The 16049-nt window shown below is 38.3% G+C and overlaps 2 protein-coding genes across 3 annotated transcripts in view; both read left to right on the forward strand.

The window, feature by feature from the left end:
* The window catches only part of LOC128649217 (proteasome activator complex subunit 1), a 102158-nt gene that overhangs the window by 76822 nt on the left and 9287 nt on the right, over positions 1-16049 (forward strand). The window lies entirely within an intron of this gene.
* Positions 6888-16044, forward strand: EMC9 (ER membrane protein complex subunit 9). 2 transcript variants are annotated; one of them, XM_053702355.1, is made up of 7 exons: positions 6889-7053; positions 7386-7510; positions 11366-11561; positions 11802-11878; positions 12442-12511; positions 12595-12692; positions 15715-16044. In XM_053702355.1, the coding sequence occupies exons 3-7, from the start codon at positions 11370-11372 to the stop codon at positions 15893-15895; spliced, it is 618 nt and encodes a 205-aa protein (XP_053558330.1). In that variant the 5' UTR covers positions 6889-7053; positions 7386-7510; positions 11366-11369; the 3' UTR covers positions 15896-16044. The 2 variants fall into 2 exon arrangements, with proteins under 2 accessions (XP_053558332.1, XP_053558330.1); XM_053702357.1 differs by lacking the exon at positions 7386-7510 and having other exon boundaries at positions 6888-7053.

Below are 16049 nucleotides of genomic sequence, written 5' to 3' on the forward strand. Positions count from 1 at the left end.
AAAAACAATCTAGAAATTACAATAGTTCAATCAAACTATTTTAAAACCTACATGGATCCATGAGGGACATATAAAAACGCATAAAAACACAATGTGCGTTCTATACTTTTTAAAAGATTAAACATTAAGTGATCACATCAAATACAAGCAAAGTGTCACAACAAATTTCAGGGAGATATTGTATAATAGTCACACTTGGGTACCGAATGGGACCTGGTAAGTGGTCACAAATGCATAACTCGTTACCAGATAGGGAGTGGAAAGTTAATACATGAGTAAGTAAAAACATAAAACAGTGAAACAACGTGTAAAATAATATGTGAAAAAAATGTGCAAAATAGTGTGAGAAAAATAAGTCACTTACGGCTAGATTTGGAGTTTTGTCAGAAACGACCCGAAAAACTAACGCCGGCTTTTTTCTGGCCGCACCATAAAAATAACTCTGGTATTGAGAGTCCACAGAATGGCTGCGTTAGGCTCCAAAAAAGGAGCGTAGAACATTTTTAACGCAGCTTCAACTCTCGATACCAGAGTTGCTTACGCAAGCGGCCAGCCTCAAAAACGTGCTCGTGCACGATTCCCCCATAGGAAACAATGGAGCTGTTTGAGCTGAAAAAAAAACCAAACACCTGCAAAAAAGCTGCGTTCAGCTCCTAACGCAGCCCCATTGTTTGCTATGCGGTAACCCTTCCTACGTCTGCACTTAACACTCTAACATGTACCCCGAGTCTAAACACCCCTAACCTTACACTTATTAACCCCTAATCTGCCGCCCCCGCTATCGCTGACCCCTGCATATTATTATTAACCCCTAATCTGCCACTCCGTAAACCGCCGCTACTTACATTATCCCTATGTACCCCTAATCTGCTTCCCTAACATCGCCGACCCCTATATTATATTTATTAACCCCTAATCTGCCCCCCACAACGTCGCCTCCACCTGCCTACACTTATTAACCCCTAATCTGCCGAGCGGACCTGAGCGCTACTATAATAAAGTTATTAACCCCTAATCCGCCTCACTAACCCTATAATAAATAGTATTAACCCCTAATCTGCCCTCCCTAACATCACCGACACCTAACTTCCATTATTAACCCCTAATCTGCCGACTGGAGCTCACCGCTATTCTAATAAATGTATTAACCCCTAAAGCTAAGTCTAACCCTAACACTAACACCCCCCTAAGTTAAATATAATTTACATCTAACGAAATTAATTAACTCTTATTAAATAAATTATTCCTATTTAAAGATAAATACTTACCTGTAAAATAAATCCTAATATAGCTACAATATAAATCATAATTATATTATAGCTATTTTAGGATTTATATTTATTTTACAGGTAACTTTGTATTTATTTTAACCAGGTACAATAGCTATTAAATAGTTAAGAACTATTTAATAGCTAAAATAGTTAAAATAATTACAAATTTACCTGTAAAATAAATCCTAACCTAAGTTACAATTAAACTTAACACTACACTATCAATAAATTAATTAAATAAACTACCTACAATTACCTACAATTAACCTAACACTACACTATCAATAAATTAATTAAATACAATTCCTACAAATAAATACAATTAAATAAACTAGCTAAAGTACAAAACATAAAAAAGAACTAAGTTACAAAAAATAAAAAAATATTTACAAACATAAGAAAAATATTACAACAATTTTAAACTAATTACACCTACTCTAAGCCCCCTAATAAAATAACAAAGCCCCCCAAAATAAAAAAATGCCCTACCCTATTCTAAATTACAAAAGTTCAAAGCTCTTTTACCTTACCAGCCCTGAACAGGGCCCTTTGCGGGGCATGCCCCAAAGAATTCAGCTCTTTTGCCTGTAAAACAAAACATACAATACCCCCCCCCCAACATTACAACCCACCACCCACATACCCCTAATCTAACCCAAACCCCCCTTAAATAAACCTAACACTAAGCCCCTGAAGATCTTCCTACCTTATCTTCACCCTGCCAGGTTCACCGATCCGTCCTGAAGAGCTCCTCCGATGTCCTGATCCAAGCCCAAGCGGGGGGCTGAAGAGGTCCATGATCCGGCTGAAGTCTTCATCCAAGCGGGAGCTGAAGAGGTCCATGATCCGGCTGAAGTCTTCATCCAAGCGGGAGCTGAAGAGGTCCATGATCCGGATGAAGTCTTCTATCAACGGCATCTTCAATCTTCTTTCTTCCGGATCCATCTTGCAGACCTCCGACGCGGAACATCCTCTTCTCCCGACGCCTACTAGCCGAATGACGGTTCCTTTAAGGGACGTCATCCAAGATGGCGCCCCTCGAATTCCGATTGGCTGATAGGATTCTATCAGCCAATCGGAATTAAGGTAGGAATATTCTGATTGGCTGATGGAATCAGCCAATCAGAATCAAGTTCAATCCGATTGGCTGATCCAATCAGCCAATCAAATTGAGCTCGCATTTTATTGGCTGTTCCAATCAGCCAATAGAATGCGAGCTCAATCTGATTGGCTGATTCCATCAGCCAATCAGAATTTTCCTACCTTAATTCCGATTGGCTGATAGAATCCTATCAGCCAATCGGAATTCGAGGGACGCCATCTTGGATGACGTCCCTTAAAGGAACCGTCATTCGGCTAGTAGGCGTCGGGAGAAGAAGATGTTCCGCGTCGGAGGTCTGCAAGATGGATCCGGAAGAAAGAAGATTGAAGATGCCGTTGATAGAAGACTTCATCCGGATCATGACCTCTTCAGCTCCCGCTTGGATGAAGACTTCAGCCGGATCATGGACCTCTTCAGCTCCCGCTTGGATGAAGACTTCAGCCGGATCATGGACCTCTTCAGCCCCCCGCTTGGGCTTGGATCAGGACATCGGAGGAGCTCTTCAGGACGGATCGTGAACCTGGCAGGGTGAAGATAAGGTAGGAAGATCTTCAGGGGCTTAGTGTTAGGTTTATTTAAGGGGGGTTTGGGTTAGATTAGGGGTATGTGGGTGGTGTGTTGTAATGTTGGGGGGGGGGTATTGTATGTTTTTTTTTACAGGCAAAAGAGCTGAATTCTTTGGGGCATGCCCCGCAAAGGGCCCTGTTCAGGGCTGGTAAGGTAAAAGAGCTTTGAACTTTTGTAATTTAGAATAGGGTAGGGCATTTTTTTATTTTGGGGGGCTTTGTTATTTTATTAGGGGGCTTAGAGTAGGTGTAATTAGTTTGAAATTGTTGTAATATTTTTCTTATGTTTGTAAATATTTTTTTATTTTTTGTAACTTAGTTCTTTTTTATTTTTCGTACTTTAGCTAGTTTATTTAATTGTATTTATTTGTAGGAATTGTATTTAATTAATTTATTGATAGTGTAGTGTTAGGTTAATTGTAGGTAATTGTAGGTATTTTATTTAATTAATTTATTGATAGTGTAGTGTTAGGTTTAATTGTAACTTAGGTTAGGATTTATTTTACAGGTAAATTTGTAATTATTTTAACTATTTTAGCTATTAAATAGTTCTTAACTATTTAATAGCTATTGTACCTGGTTAAAATAAATACAAAGTTACCTGTAAAATAAATATAAATCCTAAAATAGCTATAATATAATTATAATTTATATTGTAGCTATATTAGGATTTATTTTACAGGTAAGTATTTATCTTTAAATAGGAATAATTTATTTAATAAGAGTTAATTAATTTCGTTAGATGTAAATTATATTTAACTTAGGGGGTGTTAGTGTTAGACTTAGCTTTAGGGGTTAATACATTTATTAGAATAGCGGTGAGCTCCGGTCGGCAGATTAGGGGTTAATAAGTGTAGGCAGGTGGAGGCGACGTTGTGGGGGGCAGATTAGGGGTTAATAAATATAATACAGGGGTCGGCGGTGTTAGGGGCAGCAGATTAGGGGTACATAAGGATAACGTAGGTGGCGGCGCTTTGCGGTCGGCAGATTAGGGGTTAATTATTGTAGGTAGCTGGCTGCGACGTTGTGGGGGGCAGATTAGGGGTTAATAAATATAATACAGGGGTCGGCGGTGTTAGGGGCAGCAGATTAGGGGTACATAAGGATAACGTAGGTGGCGGCGCTTTGCGATCGGCAGATTAGGGGTTAATAAGTGTAGGTAGGTGGAGGCGACGTTGTGGGGGGCAGATTAGGGGTTAATAAATATAATACAGGGGTCGGCGGTGTTAGGGGCAGCAGGTTAGGGGTACATAAGGATAACGTAGGTGGCGGTCGGCAGATTAGGGGTTAAAAAAATGTATTCGAGTGTCGGCGATGTGGGGGGACCTTGGTTTAGGGGTACATAGGTAGTTTATGGGTGTTAGTGTACTTTAGAGTACAGTAGTTAAGAGCTTTATAAACTGGCGTTAGCCCAGAAAGCTCTTAACTACTGACTTTTTTCCTGCGGCTGGAGTTTTGTCGTTAGATGTCTAACGCTCACTTCAGAAACGACTCTAAATACCGGAGTTAGAAAGATCCCATTGAAAAGATAGGATACGCAATTTACGTAAGGGGATCTGCGGTATGGAAAAGTTGCGGATGAAAAGTGAGCGTTAGACCCTATTTTGAGTGACTCCAAATACCGGCGGTAGCCTAAAACCAGCGTTAGGAGCCTCTAACGCTGGTTTTCACGGCTAACGCCAAACTCCAAATCTAGGTCCAATTTCAGTGTCCAAACATGATGGGGTCCGAAAGTTAATTTATCCAGTGTTGTTAATAAACATATGGTGCAAAAATCAATTCTTAGATGCAAAAAATGTGAAAAAAACAAAATGTGAAAACGATTGTTCAAAGAGCAAAATCTAAATGATAATAGAAAAATGAATGTTATTAACCATAAGTAGTAGGAATTAAGAATGATAATAGCAAATCTCCAATGAATCATCGGGCTAAACAGGAAAGGGCGGATCTAATATTTTTGGCGCCAAAACAGATCCAATCATCACAGTGACCACAGTATAAAAGCTCCCAGAAAATAACAAACAGTATAGTCTTGATAAAGGCCAGGAAGGCCGAAACGCGTTGACATACTGGTGAGCTCATTTTCAATTATCATTTATAGTGTTTAGACGTTATTGCACTATTATTTCTTTATTTATTCACAGGTTTAGAAGATATTTTGGACCTTTTTTCTATTATCATTTATATTTTGCTCTTTGAACCATCGTTTTCACATTTTGTTTTTTTCACATTTTTTGCATCTAAGAATTGATTTTTGCACCATATGTTTATTAACAACACTGGATAAATTAACTTTCGGACCCCATCAGGTTTGGACACTGAATTTGGACACTAAGTGACTTATTTTTCTCACACTATTTTGCACATTTTTTTCACATATTATTTTACACGTTGTTTCACTGTTTTATGTTTTTACTTACTCATGTATTAACTTTCCACTCGCTATCTGGTAACGAGTTATGCATTTGTGACCACTTACCAGGTCCCATTCGGTACCCAAGTGTGACTATTATACAATATCTCCCTGAAATGTGTTGTGACACTTTGCTTGTATTTGATGTGATCACTTAATGTTTAATCTTTTAAAAAGTATAGAACGCACATTGTGTTTTTATGCGTTTTTATATGTCCCTCATGGATCCATGTAGGTTTTAAAATAGTTTGATTGAACTATTGTAATTTCTAGATTGTTTTTTTTTTACTCATTGTATTAATCATTGTATTAAACTGTTTTTATCTCATCTATATAGATTACTTAGCCTTTTAAGCGCTCACTCAATCATTCTAGTTACACAGGATATGACTCTCATAATAAGCAATAGCTGATGATATTAATTGGTTGCTCGCAAATGTGTCTTTCAGCTGCCTAATTGTGAGAATTGTTTACAGGTAGCTATTGTTTTCCATGTTAGGTTAGGCTGTAACCATCATTAGTGGCATGCAATAGGATCAAGCCAACACTCAAGCTGTAAGGCTACCTAAGGGGGGGGGGACACCAGCCCACCTTGCATAATGTCTAATCCCCCCCCCCCAACAGTGGTCATCCCTCCCAGTATACTACATATAGTATATATGGTTCCTAGAGATGCCACTGCCAGAATCTCTAAGTTAAAGAGCAGAATGTTCTAGGGGTTGATACAAACCTAGAATGTGGGTGGGTAATAATATTCTGGAAAATTGTTCGAGGTTTATATAGTATCGTTCCTTTTATAGAATGTGCAAAGCTGACAAAGCAGATGAAACACGGGTCTAGCTCACATAGAACGCAATGAAGCAAATACTCAATGTACGCCTAGCTGCTCGTTTTTATACTGAATGGGTTAAATGCAAAGCAGCAAGCCAATAGGTAAAACCTGAGTTTAGCACAGACACTGCAGTATTGTTGGTGGTCTCATCTGAACCCCGAACCAATTTTTGAAGTAAAATAATGCGATATGACCGAGAAAATAATTTAGAACGCTAATCTCAGATTTTACCAAACCATTCTAACAAAGTACACAGAACGGAAATGCGTTAAATCTGTTTTCATTATAACATTCCCGAATATTTGGAAGCGTTGATACCACGGCCTTCTTATGGCATGACACCATAGTGGCCCATTAACTATTCATCCAAACTAAACTACCATACAGCACACACAACTAGAATCTGCGGCTCTGCATCACATGTCAAAGTGAACTGATGAATCGGTTCAGTTAATCGAACAAACTGTCCTAAATGAACCGAACTTCCCATCTCTAAGTAGTATCCTGCTACTTCCGGAGTGCCATACGCACTGCTGTCTCTTTTGGCCTTTGCTTCTGCTTGACCACTCCGGAAAACGAAAGTTATTGGCTGCAGATAAGGTGACGTGACATTAATCTCTGCGTTTTCTTGTCTTTCAGCCAATCACCAAGAAAGGGCGTGACAACAGCTATAGAGTTCGGAGAATTGAAGGGAGGGATCATAACTGTGAAGCAGCATGCCATGATGAGAGAAGAGTACAGTGAGAGACAAGGGCGAGGGGGCAGTGTCTGTGTGTATAGAGAGAAGGAGGGAGAGTTTAGAACCAGTTATAAGTAAGATATTGAGAACAAATTATTACCAAGTGTGCTGGAAAAATTGAATTAGCTGTGTGAGTATTAGGGATGGTCTGTCAATAAGGGGTTGGGGCAATCTATTGCTCGTGGTGTGGGAAGAAGGTGGGCACTGGGCAATGCCATGTGTGTGAGTTGTGAAATGAAGGCGCTGACAATTGGATAATTTCTACATGTAAGGGGAGGATTAGGGAAGTGTCAAGTAGCTGGTTCTTAGTCGGGCAAGGAATAAGTCAGTGTGAGGAAGATTTTGAGGGATTGTTTAGTGGCATAACTAAGAGACATTGTAGTAGAAGCATTATATTTAATTCGTTAGAGCATATTTGTTTCACCGCTCACCCCGGAACCTTGTGTTTATTTCCCACAAAAGGGTCAACCAGGCCACAGAAAACTGTTAGTTCAGAGCAGGAGACAATCGGCAGCAGCAATCATATAGCCCTGCCAATCACTGGCTGTGTTCAGCTCCTGAGCAGGACTTTGTCTAACACCCAAAGGGTGAGTAGCAAAAAATAAATAAAAATCAAGAACAGGAATGCAATTTTCCCACCACAGTGTTCCTTAAAGGGAAAAAGAAAACCCTCTAATGTGTTAGAGCGTTTTATTATAGCACTATTGCTTTCATATAAATGTTTAATCCATGCAAAGTGGGTAAACACATAGTTAGATCAAACTCCAGAGCAGCAATACTGTTCCTAACTGAAAACATCTGGTGAGCCGATGACAAGTCACAAAAGTATGTAGCCACCAATAATCAGCTAGCTCTTAATAGAGAATTGCTACTTTTGAGCCTACATAGGTATGCATTTTGTTTTTAACATTTTTGTCATTGCTCTATTTAATTTTTTTACCAATCAAATCTCTATATAAATTTTTTTTAATAGAATACACAGGGTATTGATCTAGGCCACTGGTTTTTAAACCAGGTCTCCCCAACAGGCCAGATTTTGAGGCTGTCCAAACTAGAACACGTGAAATAATCAGCTGATCAGTAAACATGGTTATTTTACCTGCTCTCACCCAAGGTAATCCTGCAAATCTGGACTGTTTGGGAGACCTGAGCACAGGTTTGAAAACCAGTGATCTAGGCTATTTTTGTCTATTTCATGCCACCATTTCGCTGCCAAATGTGATCTTATAATATATAATTTATTTTACAAACTTTGATTTCTTCACTGAAATTATTTACAAACAGCTTGTGCAGTCATAACACAAATAGTTGTCAAATGTTCTCTGGTATCCCCTTTGTTCATAAATGGCTTTTGTTTTTTGGTAAACACCTCCCTGATCCCTGTCAAAAAGCTCTTCTCCCCCACCCAAGTTTTAGGGATTTTTTTTAAATTAATGTATTCATTTTATTTTTATTGTTTTTCCCTACAGTGTAGTGATCCCTCCCAATGGTCACTACAGTCTTAGTTACTGGTAACTGTGTGCTTGTACTCAGTTTACATTTATGTTTATATTTATTAATAAAAAAAAAATCTGTATTGTAGGGTCCTCCCCTCCTAGAGCAATCTTGTGTAAGGCCCTCTCATTAACCCCTTTGCAGCAGTTTAGGGACCCATCCCTCTCAAATATTTTTTTGGTATTGTAGGGAACCCTCCCTTCCTCACTCTCCTGCTCCCCTCCAGTGATAGGCTGCCCACCTGCCTCCCTCCTTCCATGCCACCCACCACACCACGCAGCAGATACAGACAGTACCATCAGTGATCTGTCTTCATATAGTAAGGGAGCATGCCCCCCCCCACCCAGCTGCAGCATGTGCCTTTGTGTTGGACGTAGGCAATGCGTCTACACAGTATGCTAGGCAAAATACTGTGTGACCTAGTGCCGACTTCCATTTAGTTGTAATAAAAAAGCACTAAGCAGTGGGTTATATAAATAATCACAATATGTATTATTCATCATTTTAACCCCTTCACACCCTTAGAACATTACATGCCGTCCTAACAGTGCTGGGCTTTAACACCCTTAGTGCGGCATGGAATGTCCTACACTTTTTGGTGTCCTGCAGCCTCCTCCTTTTGTTTAATGCAAAATCGGACTGGGGGGCACGCTCAGCATTGAAACCGCATTGACAATCGTGTGATTTCATTTGTCAATCATCTATTTACATTGGAACTTGGTTTCGATGTTAACCACGTGCCCCAGGCATTTTCTTTTTTCACTTTTATGTCCCCTTAACATTGCAACATATGTAGGCTCTTTTCCCATTTGCATGTTTTCAAGTTGTGCATGAATAGACCTATAACAAACATCTGGCTGTGATCACGTTAGAGATTTGCCTTTCCTTGGTAGACAGACACTTTCCAAGACCATAGAAAAAAATATTAAATTCGAACCTTAAAGTGAATGTCAATTTTGATGCTAAAGTGCCCAGTTTTTAAAAAATTGATTAAAAACAGGGGCACTTTAATTCATCAAAATCTACATTTCACTCGTGCTGTGAAAAAAAACGTACCTTTTAATCTTGACAGCAGCTCCAGCTTCCTCCACCTGTCGCAAAGCCTCTTCCTGAGTCTAAAATGATGAATCCGGCTTCCTCCAATCACGGCATTGAATCAGACACTGATTCCCCTGGGGGGGGGGGGGAAGCCGTGATTGGAGGATGACCTATCCATCATTTCTGACATCAGAAATGGCTTGCGACGACCGGAGGAAGCTGGAGCTGCTGTCAAATTTAAAGGGACATAAAACCCAAATGTTTTCTTTCATGATTTAGAAAGAGCGTGCAATTTTAAACAACTTTCTAATTTACTTCTATTATCTAATTTGCTTCATTCTCTTGATATGCTTTGCTAAAAAGTATATCTAGATAGACTCAGTAGCTGCTGATTAGTGGCTGCACATAGATGCCTCATGTGATTGGCTCACCCATGTGCATTGCTATTTCTTCAACAAAGGATATCTAAAGAATGAAGCAAAATAGACAATAGAAGTAAATTGCAATGTTGTTTAAAATGGCATTCTCTACCTGAATCATGAAAGAAAATGTTTGGGTTTAAAGCCCCTTTAAAAGGTAAGTATTTCTTCACAACGAGTAAAATGTAAATTTTGATGAATTAAAGTGCCCCTGTTTTTAATTGAATTTTTAAAAACCGTGCACTTTAACATCAAAATTTACATTTACTTTAACAGCTCAGTAAGATTTTATCTGTGAAACTAATGTCAGTTAATACAGATCTGCAACAGTTTTTTTCATTTGCATAAACTGAAAAAACTTCATTTTTCTTTCTCATATTTAAATATTCTTTTTCAGGCTTGACTATGTGCATTGTAGGGGTTGTGTTTTTTTTCTGCAAACTGCTTTAATGCATGTTTGTATGAAAAAAAAAACATTTGGGGGGTTTGCCTAAGATAGCCACAAACTTTTTACCTTTTATGTTCTATTTGTTGTTTATAAAAACTACCGGAAATCTAAACTATTACTAGTCCTTGAGTATGTCTCTAGCTAGTTAAACAAAGGCATATCTTGTCTGTGTGTCTTATATTAGGATTGTCTTTTCAGTTTGACTAGATGCAAGTTGCTCAGTATAAAAAGAAAAAACTGAACTGAGCACCTCTGACATCACGGGGGTAACCTGTTAATTGTTTCAAACAAAACCCCACAATAATGTTAAAAAATTGTACAACATTTACTATATTGCAACATTAAAGTGCCACAGAGTTAGTATTAACCCCTTGCCTCACACCTTGAACCCTGCATAGCTAGTTAAACGGTAGGCATGTGCAGTCTGAGGTTTTGGATGCCTCCAATTGCAGAATAAGGCAGCTGCTCCCGGCATTCGTCTCTTTTCAGTGCTGGGTTTCTTCTTCCGAAAGTGAACACGCTAATCTGGATTTGCACAGTGGTAGTTTTCTTCCGCATTCGGATGCATCCAAAACCTCTGAATGCAGATGCCTAATAAACGGATTTTAAGCTAAAATTCATTGAAGGACCTCTCAGACCCAAGAGCTTTAGATTATGTGGCCCATCGTTAGCTAAAAGACTGCATGGATTTTTTTTCCAGTTGCTCTTTCTCAGTGTGCTTCTCAATATTTTTGTTTTGTTGAGATGCTGCCATTTTTCTACTTATGACCCTGATCCTATATTTCAGTTTGTAACATCCTAAATCTGCCATTTTTAAATGGTTAACAAGGTAAAAAAAATATTGTCTCTCTATAGCATATGTGTTAATGATATTTCAATAATAAATTGCTACAGTGCAAATATACTATCTATTTAGTGACAGTGTCCCTTTAAATTTTGTAATCTTGGCGTACCCAGTGGTATAAGTGTTATTTTTATTTACCCTTTTGGGACATGCACAAATGCGAGAACTGTTATCTATCCGCTTGTTCCATGTTCTGTAGGAAGATGTGTGAGGTTGAGCTGTGTACACGCATGTATGTCAAGATGTGCCTTCATGCTACACGGTACCCGCACTGCGCAGTAAACGGTGTTCTCCTGGGCCGCAGAGGAGATGGCTGTGTCACGTTGTGTGACTGTGTCCCAATTGGTCACCTTTTCTTACCATTGTCACTGAGTCTAGAAGTAGCTCTAATGCAGGTACTAAGATTTAACTAATTTTTGGCATTCTGCTATCTTGTCTCTTCTGTTTGACCTCTGCTTCCCTTTTTTTTCTCTGTTTCAGTTAATGTGAACACCTTTCTCAAACTGTCTTGGCATTTCTTTATTCTATCGGTCTTTGTGTCTGTCCCTTTTTTATGGCTCCCTTTCATTTTATATGTCTTCCTCTTTCGCTTCCTCTGGTTGCCTCTCACAGCTCACTCTCTGGCTGTCTCGCAGATTGACTCATGGAGTGCTTCCCAGGGGCTTTATATAGCTGGTTATTACCAAGCAAACTCTGGCCTTAGAGACACCAGGTGAGATGTGCCTTTTAAAGCATGCTCAGTGTGCTCCTCTCAACCTCTCTTTATCACAGCATTCTCTCTTTTGCATCACACCCTATATACTGTACCTTTACAAAGTCCCATACCTTTTAAGCAGCAACACATACATTCTATTTCTCTCCTTGTGTTTGCATCCAGTTTCTTAAAGGGACATGAAACCTAAAAATGTTTATTTATGATTCAGATAGAGGAGGTCATTTTAAACAACTTTCTAATTTGCTTTGTTCTCTTGGTATCCTTCATTGAAAAGTATACATAGGCTGGGGAGCTAGCTTCTGATTGGTGGCTGCACATATGCCTCTTGTGTTTGGCTTACTGATGTGTTCAGCCAGCTCCTAGTAGCAATTGCTGCTCCTTCAAGAAAGGATACCAAGATAATGAAGCAAAATTGATAATAGAAGTACATTAGAAAGTTGTTTACAAATGCATGCGCTATCTGAATCGTGAAAGAAAAAAAAATGTGTTTCATGTCCCCTTAACTTCCCTTTGTTCCCATCTCACTGTTTAACACTTTCACTGTATTACTCTATTTCTAGCCCCAGCTGTGCAGCCCTTCGAACAGCTTCTTTAATATCAGAGTATCAGGAAGATACAGTGTTGATAATGGTAAGCGTATATGTTTTTTGTCAGCCTGCTTGCACAGTCCTCTTTCTTTTATAGTTCCTCAACCCTTGTTTTTGTTTGTTTAGATGAATAATGAGCGCATGACTCTAAATCCTGGCCTTCCTCCTCTCATCGTTCTGCATCAGAACAGTAGCAAACAGTGGGTGCCCAAGGAGAAGACTCTGTGAGTACTTACAGACCACTTGCCCAACCACACACCATGGTATCTGCATTCTCCTGTATGCTATAGTAAAACAGTACACACACTGATGGATCTGTGAAAAGCACTAATTATGTCCAGTGTGTGATGACACTAAAGTTCTTAAGAACATTTTCCTACACCTTTTTAAATTGCTCCAATGTTTATTGTAAATGTGTTCTGTTGGATAACAGATGCATAAATGTGTGCGCAATCACAGCACTAGAGCAAATCAACCTCCCAGTTGAGTGTGTGAGAGAGAGATCCCAGCTTATTTAAAAGGGGGATTCTGCAGCTGCTTGGAATACAATTAACTGTTATCAGCTACTTGTCTGAGTACATTTGTTTCTTTAAGAACCGGCTTCTTGGGGCCCATTCCTTTCTCTTCAAGGTCTGGTTTTTTCTTATTACTCATTGTTATTGAATTATATCTTCTGCCTTTAATCAGTGCTAGGGCTTTAGTAATATCACTTGTGTGCTCTTTTGCTTTGCTTTACACAGCAAAACATATTTTCTCATGAAGAGACAGTTACAGGTCCTAATAATATGGGTGTTGAGTGCATTGAGTGAACAATGAGTAGTTTAAGACTTGAGTCCCAAAACAGTCAGACTATGAGATAATTACTGCAGAATCCGGAAGACTTAATTAGGAAAGTCATAATTAGAGATGACCCAAAAAATTCTATATCAAAGTAGGAGGGGAAAAAAAGGTAATACGCATCTTTATGAAGAACACAAAAAGAAAAGGTTACTTTGTTGGATGGGTTATGAAAAATAAAACATGAAACCTAAAAAATGTATTTTTATGATTTGGGTAGAACATACAATAATTTGCTTAATTCTCTTGATATCATTTGTTGAAGGAGCAGTGATGCACTACTAGTTTCTAACTTAACACATGGGTGAGCCAATGACAGTCAGTGTATATACTGCAATTGACATTGATTAATTATTTTGCCGGCCAGCATGCTATAACAGGAGACATGCTGATGCTATAACAGAAAATGTCTAAATTTATTCTTGTTCCTACACTAGAAAAACTCCATCTTTACAGATTGGAATGAATATCATGTATGTTAACTAGTTATGTGCATTCAGGCCCATCCATAATCTGAAGATGGCAGCCACAAGCTGCATTTGGAAATTTTCGAGGCCAGATTTATTCTTGTGAGAGCGCAACATACTGAGATTTTGAGTTTGTAAGGAGAAAGTGACAATTTTAAGAGCCCCCCCCCCATTAACTGACAGATTTTGAGGCATAAAAACATTTCCTTTAAATGTGTGCTTTAATTAAAATGTAGCCTTCCTTTTTTACCCAATGGTATGCAGCCAAAATTATCCAGGTTTGTAGCAAATGCCTCACCCTTGCTTACTCCTGCAAACCTCTGCAGTTTGCATCTTGTTTTTCCTTGTGATAATAACTTATCCTCATATATAATTGTAGGAGTGGAGTCCTGGTTTTCATATTTGGTTTAATAACATTCTGTTACATTATAGGGCCTTGCAACCTCAAAAGCTGTAATTTCCTGATTGCTTGTAAAACTGAATATGCAAATTTATTTAGTATTTGTGATACATATTTTAAATTGAATGCTCTGGGCTGCTGACTTCTGCATGTCTTCTATTACTTACTTTTGACATTTTTATATTTACACATACATAATCAGACAGACTTTTTTACTGATGCCATAATCTTTGTTGTAACTGCAATTCATGTCACTGGAATCTGATTACATTACAACCATCTGCAGATGGCTCCTACAAGCATAAGAAATGTATTGAGACAACTTTATATCTTTGTCCATGATGATTTGTAAAGGGTTTGCATCTTCCACAGTGAACAAAACTTCTTCACCACACATGTATACGTTTTTATTCCTCCAGCATCTGCTTTAGTGACTTATTAAAGGGACATTGTACTCAGGCAAGCTGCTAATAAGAGTTAATTGCATTCAAAACTGGTGCAGATTACTGCTGCTGCCGCCTCTTTACATAGATATTTTTTTTTTTTTAATACAGAAGTATTTAAATATTTAGTGTAGGGGTTTTTTTTCAACCGCAGCTATTTCAAACAACAAAGTAAAGGAGTTAATTGTATAAAAATGAATACACTCCAGAAGGTAAAATGGATCATTGGGAACAATTTAAAGGAGAAAGATGTACATTACTGTTTGCATTTAAAGGGACCTTAAATATATTTCATGCACTGCTCTATAAATCATAGGTGCTACCATTATGAAACCGAGGATACATTGCAAGTATCTCAGCACTGAATTGCAGTAAAAGTAAGATTTCAACATGGTTGCACCCATGACTAATGGGAGGTAGAGCATAATCTCTATTATGCTTATCAAATGTATTTAGTGTTTAAATGGACAGGAAACACACATTTATATTTCATTACTCAGAGCATGTGATTTTAAACAAATTTCCAATTTACATCCATTTGATGTGTTTTGTTCAAAATGATATCTAGGTAGGCTCAGGAGATGCTGATTTGTTGCTGCCTATGTAGAACTCATGTTATTGGCTCAACCAAAGCGTTCAGCTAACTCCCAGGAGTGAATTGCTGCTTCTTTAACAAAGGATACCAAGAGAACAAAGCAAACTAGATTATAGAAATAAATTTGACATTTTTAAAAATCTGAAAATGTTGGGGTTTTGTGTCCATTTAAGTGTAAGTACAGTATGCAAAGTGGAAACATTTTTGTTAACTCACAGTGAGAGATTACAAACTTCTTATTTAGTGAAAGGGCTGACTTTATAGACCAGGAAAATGTGACTTAAAAATGGTAAATTGCAAACACAGGGTGGCTAGTTAGTATTAGAAAACTAACAATAGTTACAGGCAAAAGGTTCATTGTGATCCAGAATATCATCAGTAATAGGGCTATTACGTTCAAGAATTAGTTTGCTAAATAATTTGAAATATTAATTTTATTGATCTCATGAAATAAACATTAAACTTCAAGATCTGACTTGATTATGATCATTCTTTTCTTTGCAGGATTATGTGGGGTCATTGGGAGGAGACCCAGCGAATAACAAGACAGCTCCTTGAGGCTAAAGCTTATCAGCAGTTGGTTGACTTTGATACTCACCTTGATGACATAAGGGCTGACTGGACCAATCAGGAACTGAATGTGGAGATTGACCGCCTAGCTGCAGTAGCCAATGGCGATACATAACTTGTAGAGAGAGCTTCTGTTATGGGGGCAATGTTTTACTGGACTTTATTACAGGCTTCCCTTGTTTGCTGATGTGCACACACTTTATCTACAATCTAAACAATGCACTCCAACAGTTTTTAAATAAATATCTAGGCTTATCAAGATAAGATGC

The sequence above is a fragment of the Bombina bombina genome, chromosome 2 (genome assembly GCF_027579735.1).
Source record: "Bombina bombina isolate aBomBom1 chromosome 2, aBomBom1.pri, whole genome shotgun sequence".
In the NCBI taxonomy this organism is placed as follows: Eukaryota; Metazoa; Chordata; class Amphibia; order Anura; family Bombinatoridae; genus Bombina; species Bombina bombina.

What these genes read in the sequence shown, in the direction of transcription:
- EMC9 (XM_053702357.1), top strand. Translation starts at nt 11,370, where the DNA reads ATGTGTGAGGTTGAGCTGTGTACACGCATGTATGTCAAGATGTGCCTT. An exon ending in TAGAAGTAGCTCTAATGCAG is followed by an intron (nt 11,562 to 11,801) that starts GTACTAAGATTT and finishes GCTGTCTCGCAG; the next exon opens with ATTGACTCATGGAGTGCTTC. An exon ending in TCTGGCCTTAGAGACACCAG is followed by an intron (nt 11,879 to 12,441) that starts GTGAGATGTGCC and finishes CTCTATTTCTAG; the next exon opens with CCCCAGCTGTGCAGCCCTTC.